General features: G+C 38.2%; 1 protein-coding gene and 1 pseudogene across 1 annotated transcript; both read left to right on the top strand.

Annotated features, from left to right (window-relative positions):
* The first annotated feature begins 765 nt into the window (after positions 1 to 765).
* Positions 766 to 6319, top strand: LOC148743122 (microfibril-associated glycoprotein 4-like). Its single transcript, XM_088762827.1, has 6 exons — positions 766 to 1112; positions 1652 to 1902; positions 2431 to 2545; positions 2818 to 2940; positions 3163 to 3586; positions 4530 to 6319. The coding sequence occupies exons 1-6, from the start codon at positions 1034 to 1036 to the stop codon at positions 4765 to 4767; spliced, it is 1230 nt and encodes a 409-aa protein (XP_088618953.1). The 5' UTR covers positions 766 to 1033; the 3' UTR covers positions 4768 to 6319.
* A 97-nt stretch (positions 6320 to 6416) lies between these two features.
* On the top strand, positions 6417 to 8651 carry LOC148743123 (uncharacterized; annotated as a pseudogene).
* The last annotated feature ends 3357 nt before the right edge of the window (positions 8652 to 12008 follow it).

The raw sequence follows: 12008 nt of genomic DNA on the forward strand, positions 1-12008 counted from the left end.
GGTCCCGTCTCCTGCAGGGTTAGGGGTAGGAGACGTCAATTCTCCACTCACGAGATTACTGTGTGATGGATGTCCTCCCCTGGGGTGGATGGTGGGTACAAAGGTCAATTGGGACGAAACTTCTGTTCCTTTCTCCTGCCATTCCCGTGGCGAATGAATTAAATTTTAAATTCTAAAATTCTCAATACAAGTAGTTTTGACGGGATACCCGTTTAAGCTTAATGAGATATGCTTGAAAAGATTTCATAGAAACAAAGTATTGATTTGCCTGTGAATGAGAATTTATGCTCATTACTCAACAAAGGCGTAGACCCGCTGAGTTTGAGTTTAAAGTGCACGAGTTTCAAAGCTACACGTTTTTGGCGAGTGTTTCACTCGAAAACGTGACGTTTTCAAGTGAAAAACTCGCCAAAAACGTGTCTTTGAAAAGATTGTCTTTGTGGGTTGACTGTCTTTGTGTGTTGACTGTCTTTGTGAGTTGATGCGAATGACTGCTGAAAGACAATTTAAGAGTGAAGATATTTTTTCGTGGTTTTTGGGTGATTTTCGTATTCCATTTTCAGACATGACGATTTCGAGATGGCTGATCGTAGCTATGTGTTGGACGCGCGTCAAATGTGAAACTAGTAATAACCAAGCCCATTATAGACAGTCCGTAGTTCAGAGCATCGTAGAGTGGAATCCGACTCGATGTTCGATTGTTTAAGGAAGACTCAGAATTTTGCTTTGTCGTTTGTTCGTGACAAGAAAAGAAAACTTTGTAATATATATATATTTTTTTTATTTTGTTTTCCAGGGACCCAGCATGGGAGTAAAGTTTCCCCGGAGGCGTAGCATGAATGTGCTTGGAAATATAAAAGAAAATGCATCATTATGATAACTAAATTTTAATATGCCAGCCAGTCTTATCACAGACAAACCTTGTCGGTTATGCATCACAATAGAGCCTTACGGCAATAAAGGAATACTATTGAACCTGTAGGGCTACGAGGGTGAAGTTTCCTTTAGCTAATTACAATACATCCTTGCCTCCATGAATTGTTTTCAGTTATGGATAATTTTTCTTTTCGTGGTTTTGGAGAGGCTTTCGTGGATTGTCCTCTCAAATATAGGTAGGAGGGTCGTGATTTTATTTTTCTACACAACTTTTTATTTCCATATAGATAAAGTTAAGTCTACGATGACAACATACCGATCGAAAGATAAGTACAGGTTTTTAGTTTTTTGAGTTTCATGTTTCATGCTACCATTTGCGAATTATTTTGAATCTATTTTCACTAGCATACTGTTTTTTATCTTCCATCTGATCTCGAATGATAACTAGTAGTTTTTAATAAAAAAAGATTGAATAAGGAGGCCTTTCGAAAGCGAACCTTTAACTCAAATCATAATATATTCAATTTTATTTTATTTCTCTTTTTAGCCGGTTTTTACCAAATCAGGATTGGGTGATTTTTTCTGAACTTTACAAAATCGGTGCACCGGCTAGATGTCAAGAACTGAAATTTGGGCTTTTAAACATTATTGTCTTGTTGTCAAGTAAAATCGAAACGTTTCTATTAATAAAGATACCATAAAAGAAATCATACATTTTTCACGATTGTTTGAAATCAATAATTGATAGGTGTTCGGTGTTGTCAATTTGAAATAGCTCCATGCATAACAAAGGAGTTTCAAGAGCCACTTGCAAACAAGGCTCTCCTAAATCACGTGATCAGCACACCGAGAGCAAAGACAGCAGAAAGTTGTGAAATACAATGTTTCATGGAAGTCACTTGTGAATCATACAACTTTGGTCCAAACGAGGAGGGTGATCATGTGTGTGAGCTGAGTGATTCTGATGGTGTCAGAGATCCAGATGACTTGGTCACACGGAAGGACTTTCTCTATCACGCAACAAAGGTATCGTGGAGAGGGAGTGTGGAGAAAAGCATAACATGAATTTGTTGATTTTTTCTTGCGACAAGAAATGGCTCAGAACCTCGCATATCTCAGAGAAGCCTCTTGACAACGATAGATTTTGCATTTAGTAGCTCAGTTTCGTTGTTATTTTACATCAACAGAGTTTCTCTAACTTTGTATTTCGTTGTTGCTTGCTTCAAGCTCGCAAAACATGGTCACTATAGTGACTTGCGGTCATCATAAAGCGTTTGGAGAGGCGATTGGGCTAGGGTAGACGAAGCGTAAATTTAGCAGCTATCAAAGATATTGCTCTTATCCTACCAAGAGTTGCATGCACGATAATATTTGGAAAATGTTCGACATTTAACTAGAAACATAAACCAAACAATAGAAAAGGCTATTTCCGTCTTTTCTGTCTTTGTTCCTTTATTTATATAAAAAAGTGTCCTCTGAACATTTTTTCGAAAAGGCCAATAATTTGGTTTTTTGTTTAATCTACGCATTATTTTGTTTTTTATCCTATTAAAGAATTCATGTTCTACCGCTCAGTGTTCTCCAAACTCACGATGTTATTCAGATTTTGAACACGAAACTTATCTCTGCGTTTGTTCACCGGGATTTACTGGGGACAAGTGTGAAACAGGTGAGTGATAGAGATAAGTTTGGCATCGCCTATTACAGAATCCTGTGATCCTTTCGTTCTTTTCGAAAAGTTTTTTTGACGAGCTTTATAGCTTCTACAAGAAATGAATAATTTCCCCCCTCGCCCCCGACTGAGAATATAACACGGAGAACACTCAGTTGCATCACAAATTACGTCTGATCTAAAATGGGTTGGAGGGGGAATATAAAAACTCATTTTCATTGACTCAACCGATCAGTAATGCTAGAGGTAGCTTTTAAAATATTTTGCAGACGTGGACGAGTGCACAGAAGGAAATCATACCTGTCACATGAACGCCTTATGCTACAATTCTGAAGGGTCGTATAGCTGCTGGTGCAAGGATGGATATAAAGGCGATGGGTTTCTATGCGAAGGTGAATAGTTTGTGAGTTTTGTTCCAGATGGACTATAAAGTAATCCCTCTTCTTATTATCTAGGTTTGGTGCCTAACGCAAGGTCAAAGTTTTCAGCTCTATCGTTCATGAGTGGGATACAGCTAGCCGATTGACAAACTTTCTTGACTAAACCTACGTTGATAATTGATGGAGAAAATGCGGTAAGCCTCTCTTAGTTTTTGTTTGTCTGTATTTTGTTAGAGCGAGAAAGCTGCACCGAACTTCTTCGAGATGGCTGGAATTCCAGTGGCGTATATACCATCAATCCTGTTGGCGGTAGTCCAATCCAAGTGTTATGTGACATGAAAACGGACGGTGGAGGCTGGACCGTTTTTCAGAGACGTTTAGACGGCTCTGTAGACTTCTATCTTGGATGGGAATCCTACAAAAATGGCTTTGGAAATCTGAGTGGTGAGTTCTGGCTCGGAAACGACAACCTTCATCGCTTAACATCTGCTGATAAGGTCATTTTGAGAGTTGACCTAGAGGACTTTGAAGGGAACATTACCTACGCAAAGTACACGACTTTTATGGTGGCAGATGAACGTGATAAGTACCGGCTCAAGATTGGAGGATACAGTGGCACTGCTGGCGACTCTATGGGTACAGAACCACATCAAACACAGTAAGAAACCCTTAATTTCCAAGTCTAGTTTGAATTTACCTTTTAAAGGAACCTTAACGACTTATCGGTGCTAGATTGGATTGGCAGCTGAAGAGCTTTTACATTCGAAAAATAATAAACTAAAATCTCAGACGTTTTTGTTTAGTTTGGAAGTTCGCCATCTTACTGGTGTTCCTCTCCGTGTTAGGTTCGAATCGTTCTGCATAATTAAATAAGACCAACAAAAACTGCAAAGTTGCCAAGTTGCTTCTCTCTCTCCCAGCGTTCTAGATGACTCTCTGGTTACAACTACCATTATCATGAGAGGAGTCCCGATATCAATAAATAACAAACCCATTAACGCTTTCGTTATTGAAATTTGAAGGTACACAGTGGATAAAGGGACCATAGAACTTATACAACGCATGATAGAAATCTGGATGGATTAAACGAATCACTCTTTTTAAAAGTTGAAATAAAATTTAAGAAATAGGTAACTATGAATAAAAAAGCAGTAAATCTTAAAAGAAAAATTATTCTCCTAATTCCCATTTCCCATTTCCCATTCTTCATTTCCTCGCCTTTAAGAACACCCTTTAAAAAATTCAGTCAACGGATAATTAAAAGAGACTTTCCTACGTCACAAAGAAACTAAACTGATCCACGTGCAATTGTAGACAATATTGGCTGGTGATACTTTGAAGCTGATGGCTAGCAGCGATCCAAATTTCAGTTAAAATGCTGATAACGGAGATGAGAAGTTGAATAAATCTGTTCTGGGTTGCGTAATAAAGGTGCTTTCTCCTCATTATAGATCGCCGTATGGGAAAAATACCGATGCTTCAGTTAATTACAACTGAGTGTTTACCGTTACTGACTTTATGCAATTTATCAGAGTAACTTAGCATACGTAGATTAAGAATATGGTACAAACAAGCTTACATAAGATGTCATTTCATTTCAGCAATATGCAATTTTCTACGAAAGACCAAGATAATGATCTTGGTCAACACGTGTCCAACTGCGCTGAAAACTACAAGGGAGCCTGGTGGTACAACGACTGCCATTCGTCCAATCTGAACGGATTGTATCTCAATGGTTCCCATGCCTCCCTTGCTGATGGAGTCAACTGGTACACTTTCAGGGGTTATAACTACTCACTAAAACGTACCGAGATGAAAATAAAAACGGTCGGACAATGAAAGGATTTGAACTTGAACTAGCGTCAAACCTGCGTCAGCACGTATTTATAGAGAAATAGATATACTAATTGTATCAGAGAACAAAATCACAAAAGGGTCAGCTAGAAGTGCGCACACTTCGTTAAGAAGAAACATAATCGACTATTTGTTGTTCTATTAACGAACCCACCCCTAGCAAATTATCAATGTAAACTAATGGTAGAGGGTCTCGTATGTGTGTCCATTGGGAGACGTCTCTCGCAAAGATTCTAAAAAAAGTACTGAATGGCTAGGGCATACACAATAATAATAAAAAAAGTAATCCAGATTAATTGTATTTCCAATTGAGGTTCTATGTATTCGGATTCAATTTTTCCAAGCCATTCATTTCAACTTTCAGCATGAAAAAGGAATCGAACTTCAGACTTTCGGATTTCGTGCTCCAACGCTCTACCACCGAGCCACAGAGACTCTATGGTACGTAAGCAAGGTCCATTATAAAGTTCATATATCACATGCTTCCTGCATACTGCTTGGATCGGCCTTTTACATAATGTTCCTTTAGATCTAAGAATTGCGGCGAGATTGCTGATGGCTTGCTAGATGTGCACGGCATACATATATCTAATGAAGAATTTACTAACATTTAAATTACAAAGAGAATGATTTTCCGTAAATCGTTGTTGAAGCACCTGCTTCAAAGCACAGGCTTAGAATGTTATGAATCAAATTGCACCTGGACATTCCACAGTGTCAGCCATGCGAGTGATAACACTATACTTTGATGTTTTATACTCGTGAAAGGTATATACAAATTGATGCAAGAATGTAGATAGATGTGACGTAAGAGAGATCTTCATTTGCGTGCTTAGAAAATTGTAGTTATGTTGGAGTAAAAAATTAAAAAAAAAAGAACTGAAAAACCTTACGAATGAAAAGAAATATTTAGTCTACTATCTCTGTTATTTTGAGACAGTAATTAGATTTTAAGGATTCCAGCTGGCAGAAACAAACAATTATCAGCACCTTGCCAAGTTCATTTTCTCATCAACTTACTATTTCAATTTAGAAACGAGCTTTGAAAAGAGATGTGACATACATATTCTTCTTTTAAATGCATTTGTTAGGATTTATGTCGTGAGGGTGGCGTGTTTATAGAGCAACCTTACATTACACTCAAAAATTGAATGGTTTAAGTTCTTTATAGTTATGATTGGTGAACCAGCAGTTCATTATGAAAACCTTAACGATGAATAAATCCTGTGAGTCCACCCGGAATAAGAATAAGAGATTCAAAATGCAAAATTCGAGGGTTGTGTCAACATCGAACTAAGTCAAGTAAGCAAATCAACTTTATTTAAAGAGGGTGTGCACATAACAGCTTACGCTGACAAACCAGTGGCCCTCAAAACTAAGGATTAGTAAGTAATACGTGCAAGTCTAGAATTAAAATTGGAACTAGCCTAACAAAGTAACTATTAAAAACAAATATAAATAGAGTATATAGAATAAAACATTGCAATGTAACCTCAAAAGAATCAACTTCTCTCTAAGAATCAATAAAATAATTTCTCAAATCATTTCTGAAAGAGGAAGTGCTGCGTTTTTTCTTAAGCTAATTTGGCAAACTTGACGCTACTAACTTGAAAAGAACTAAAAAAACACAAACTATGTTCTTGTTCTGGCTCTCAGTCTCTTTGCCAGCAACGATGGTATTAGGACTTGTTCGGGTAAATACAAATGATTTATATGCCATAAACTTTGCAGTGGAGGTCAGAGGACATAAACTTATTGGAAGGGTTATTGAGGAGACAGAAGTGGATTCAGTAGATAAATGCCAGCTGCAATGTGTGGCTAAAAGCCGTTGCCTTTCTTACAACTTTGGACCAGCAGAAGACTGGAGGAGATTTAAATGTCAACTAAGCGACTCTGATCGATTTCTTGCAGTGGATAATTTTATTCAAGATGACGAATTTTTGTACTGGGGAATACAGGTATTACGTAACTTGGTACAATATCAAAGAAAACAATTGAAGAAAGAAAAGGTTTTAGCCATTATTTATTTCTCATAAACAGTCTCACCAGATTTGAAGTATATTTTACAAGTTTTGGTAGCCTTAGCACTCAACTTTCATTAAAAGACATGAACATATCAATATCAAAATATCTTAGCACCAAAGTCATATCTCCTGTAAGAAAAGCCTAACGGTACAATTTTCAGAGCCGCCTGAGTAATCAATATTTAGTACTTGTTTCCTTACACAAAAGGTCTTTTGGATAGGAGAAAAGGACACTTTATTAGGCTGTCGATTTTTCAAATTTTATCTCGTTTGGTGTGAAACTTCATAGCTGTTACTATGTACCTTTAAGTTGGCTTTTTTTTTTTGACATAAAGAGGGAAAAATTACTGAATGAGGATTGGTTTGTGACCTTTCAGGGCGAAGTCACATGCAGTGTCAATTGAGGGGGATTTAACCCCAGGAGCTTGAACAATCTAACACACATTGATTGTTTGAATAATTCCACAGAAATCAAGTTAAATCAATCAGAATGTTTATTGGAAGAAGCGGCGAATCAAATAGATGACAAAATAGAGGTTGTAGTTGTCTGGTCCGAATTTGATCTTACTCCTGCGAATAGCAATCGATAGAAAGATAGCTTTAGGAACTTTCGACAGCGAGAGGACGACGGATCCCGTAACTCAACAGATAAAAAGTAATAGTGGCTGATTATAGCGATTTCAAAGGTTATGTAACGAAATTCGATTCCTGGCAATCATGGCGTGGATAATAAAGCTTAAAAGTAACAAAACTGATAACAAGTATTAACTAAACAACAAAAATGAAACGTGTTGCGCAAGTAACATGGTTGAGACAAAGGGCATTTTTCATTGATTTTTACATCTGCCCTGGGAAAAATTACTCGAACTTTAGACGTTTTAACTTTGCCTCAAATTTTATAAACTCACTGACGGCGAACGTTTTGTTAGCAGGGCTGGTTTCATTGTTTTGGCGTTGTTGTGCAAAAATGTAATTTTATGGAGCTGATTTCTGCCTTTTACAGTTCGTTGAAGCTGCGTGAACTCTGAAATGACTTCTTAGAGCGTGTGTTTTGATCTTCTTCTTCCCTTTGTATTGATAACAAATAATCGGGTGTGTTTTCTACAACTTCTGAAAACACAAATAATTTTAACCTCTAATTTTATTCGACCCCATGGGATAGCCTACACAGATAGAGAGGTCGTGTGAGACGAGTGGTAATATTTGCGGCAAAAAAGGAATCTGCATCCCTGACGATCAAGGCGGCGGTAGCTTAAGATGCTACGGTAAGTATTCGTATTGTTTTGTTATGTAAAGAGTCGATAGAAACCACGATCTTAGGGACAATCTTTGAAAAGCTTTAAGTTGTAATTTGCGAATCCGGCGCCCTACCGTTGAGCAAGGTTTTCCTTTTTTTCTTTTTCGTGTTATTGCTTAACGTTTACTTGTTTGCACATCTAGCTGCTTTAAAGCCAGAAAGTTGCATCAAGATCCTTCAAAACGGTTGGAATTCCAGTCGCGTATACACCATCAGTCCTGATGGTGACGGCCCAATCCAAGTGCTATGTGACATGACCACGGATGGTGGAGAATGGACCGGCTCCTTTGACTTCTATCTTGGATAGGATTCATAGAAAAACGGCTTTGGAAATCTGAGTGGCGAGTTCTGGCTCGGAAGCGATAATCTTCATCGTTTAACGGCCGCTGATGACGTCATAATGAGAGTTGAGCTGGAAGACTGATGACACAGTCATCTACGCTGAGTACATGAATTTTAAGGTGACAAACGAGGCTGATAAGTACCGACTTTTGATTGGAGGATACAGTGGCACGGCTGGCGATTCTGGATCATTTGCATCACAATAAGAAACCCTCAGTTAATAAGTTTAGTGTAAATTTATTTTTAAAATTTAAATCATGATCCTCAAAGAGTGGATGTCATATGTATGGCTGGTGAGTCAATGGCATACCATAGATGACAACGGTGTTCGTGTTAACAAAGAAAGTATCCCTCACTAGCTGAGGAGAGCACGTTGTAATTAGCGGGTAGATCGTTAGTAAACTGACACCGAAGGAAACTTAAACACTTATCAGGCTTCGATTGTTTTAGCTGTGGTTTAACTCACCTCCTTCCCGAGGTAACCCCGTGGGTAATAACCGTGGGTTATTACCCACAGAATCGCTATGGATATGGTTATTACCCTGTGGGTAATAACCATATCCACAGCGATTTCGACAGCTATTAGCTGTGGTTACAGAGCTATTAGCTGTGGTTACACTAGACCTTTTGCCCACGAGAATGTGAGACCTTACCCACGGAAAGTCTGTGTTTTGTGTGTGACCTCTATTCCCGCAGTGAAACTGCCCATGGGAAATCGCTATGGATACATAAAAAAGAACAAAAGAATTACCCATGACGTTTCCCGAACCAAGTCGTAGGGTTTAGCAGTGGTTTATCTAACCACAAGAGTAGTTCAACCAGTCGGATGGAAGAAAATAGTAAATCCGGAAACCACAGCACATGCTGGGCATTTTTGTGGTGTTGCGCTGAAATCGCGGCAAATATCCTCGCAAGTACCAAATTCAAGACACGCGGCATCAAACATGGCCAACTTTCGAGGTTCACATTAAGTATGTTTCACTCGTCTTTGCACTGAATACTCCGACAAAAACCATAAGTTTCGCGGTTTGTGTTCTCCATGATGAATTAATTTCCCGCCAAACACTGCTAGGTCAAAAGTTGACCTCTGGTAATTTTTTGCGACGTAGCCGGAGGATTAAACCTAACCGGAAACCCAAACCCATCCCAACCCAAGATTATTAACCACTGGGTTAACTCAGGAAAGAGGTGAGTGTAATCACAGCTATTGTGTACCTGAAGAGATTTTACGTTCGCACAAAAAGTCATGTTTATTTTGGAAGTTTCATGTCTCCCATTTAATTTCCAGACAATTTCGAAAATTGCAACTACAACTACGTGCCGGGGATTTACGCCCTACAAAAAACTGCACGGCTTTCAGGTTATCTCTCTCTCTATCTCCGCTGTATTTGGTTTCCTTTTTGCTGCGCCTATCATCATGAGAAAAACTCTAGTTTCCTTGAATTGTCAAGAAAAAGATGTTATGTTGTGAAATTTCAAGATATTTCTATTGAAACAGAAGCCATACGGCTGTTTTAAATTTGACGTTTAAACGAATGGGTTTTATATAGCCGTTTGAAAGCTGAAATACAAAAATAACAAAATAAAGAGTCTATTACAATGCGAGCTGATTTTGAAAATACAATAGACTGAGAAACAAAAAAGATTTTTAAAATAGGGAGTAGAGTCCTATATTGTCTATTTGTGTTTCTTACTGGGTCCATATCGCTCCTGTCTCAATGAAAATTCCTCCAAGTAACTCTATTACAATAAGGTGCATAGATTTTGAACAAAAATTTCCCTACATACGTATGGTGCAGAGATGCTTACACGAAAATTTGTTTCATTTCAGTAACATGCCCTTTTCTAAAAAAGATCAAGACAAGGATCTTCTTAACTTGGTGAGCTGCGCCCAACCTTACAATGGAGCCTGGTGGTACGCTAAGCGCCATTACTCCAATCTGAACGGATTGTATCTCAACAGCTCCCATGCCTCTTATGCTAATGAAGTCAACTGGTACACTTTCAGGGGCCATCATTGCTAACTAAAACGCACTGTGATGAGAGTAAGAACGGAGGCATAGGATGCTGTCTACGTTAGAGGGAACGGCAAGGAAATGATTTGAACTTCAACTGCACTAGGCCTACCTCAGTAAGCAAATAAATTGAACTTTTCTTCAACTGATAACCTTCAATACAATTCATACCGACAAACCAGTAAAAGAAGAGTAGCCTTATGTTAACGTTCTCAAGTTTATGCATAAAAACCGCCTGCAACATGAATTACTTCACTGAACTGTCTGAAATTTTTTTTGTTTTTGTTTTTTTAACGAAAGCGAAGACTTATGAAATGTAAGTGTTGAAAGTAACTTTTAGTGGGATGGACTGATTCATTGTTCGCGTAACCATTAGAATAATCAAACAACAAACATATGAAATACATATATATGAACTGCGGTTATGAAACGTATATGTGCACGATCCTTCGCAGTAAAGCATTATTTAAGCAATAGTGAAAATCAGACCTGAAAAAAATTGAGGCCTGTACGGGATTCGAACCACTGAACTCTGCGATACTAGTGCAGCGCTCTACCAATTGAGCTAACAAGCCAACTGGGAGCAAGCCATCAAATTAATTCGACATAAACCCGTAGATGATAAATCAAACAACAAATATATGAAATACATATATATGAACTGCGGTTATGAAACGTATATGTGCACGATCCTTCGCAGTAAAGCACTATTTAAGCAATAGTGAAAATCAGACCTGAAAAAAATTGAGGCCTGTACGGGATTCGAACCACTGACCTCTGCGTACAGGCCTGAATTTTTTTCAGGCCTGTACGCAATTTTTTTCAGTTGGCTTGTTAGCTCAATTGGTAGAGCGCTGCACTAGTATCGCAGAGGTCAGTGGTTCGAATCCCATACAGGCCTGAACTTTTTTCAGGTCTGATTTTCACTATTGCTTAAATAGTGCTTACTGCGAAGGATCGTGCACATATACGTTTCATAACCGCAGTTCATATATATGTATTTCATATGTTTGTTGTTTGATTTATCATCTACGGGTTTATGTCGAATTAATTTGATGGCCTGCTCGCAGTTGGCTTGTTAGCTCAATTGTTAGAGCGCTGCACTAGTATCGCAGAGGTCAGTGGTTCGAATCCCGTACAGGCCTGAATTTTTTTCAGGTCTGATTTTCACTATTGCTTAAATAGTGCTTTACTGCGAAGGATCGTGCACATATACATAAGAATAATGTTAAAAAGAAGGCTTAAAACTGTAACTTAAATTATCATCTAAGATTTGGCAACCAGGATTCTCTATGCATCATTTGCACTGATGTAATGACATTATGTGGAGGTATTGTGAAGTATTGAAGACGAGAGGTCCACTTGCCACAAATCCCAGGTATATGAAAATTAGTGACGAATTTCTTTCCTCCCGTCAGGCTAAGCGAATTTTCTGAGTTTCGTTTCTCCACATTGTCCGTTCAGTCAATCAGTTCACAATCAGGTTATTAACATTCTTCAAACTTGTTGATTATAAAGCATAGGAAACCTCGATTAAAAGTCCAGGAA

Source organism: Stylophora pistillata, chromosome 1, assembly GCF_964205215.1.
Source record: "Stylophora pistillata chromosome 1, jaStyPist1.2, whole genome shotgun sequence".
Classification (NCBI taxonomy): domain Eukaryota; kingdom Metazoa; phylum Cnidaria; class Anthozoa; order Scleractinia; family Pocilloporidae; genus Stylophora; species Stylophora pistillata.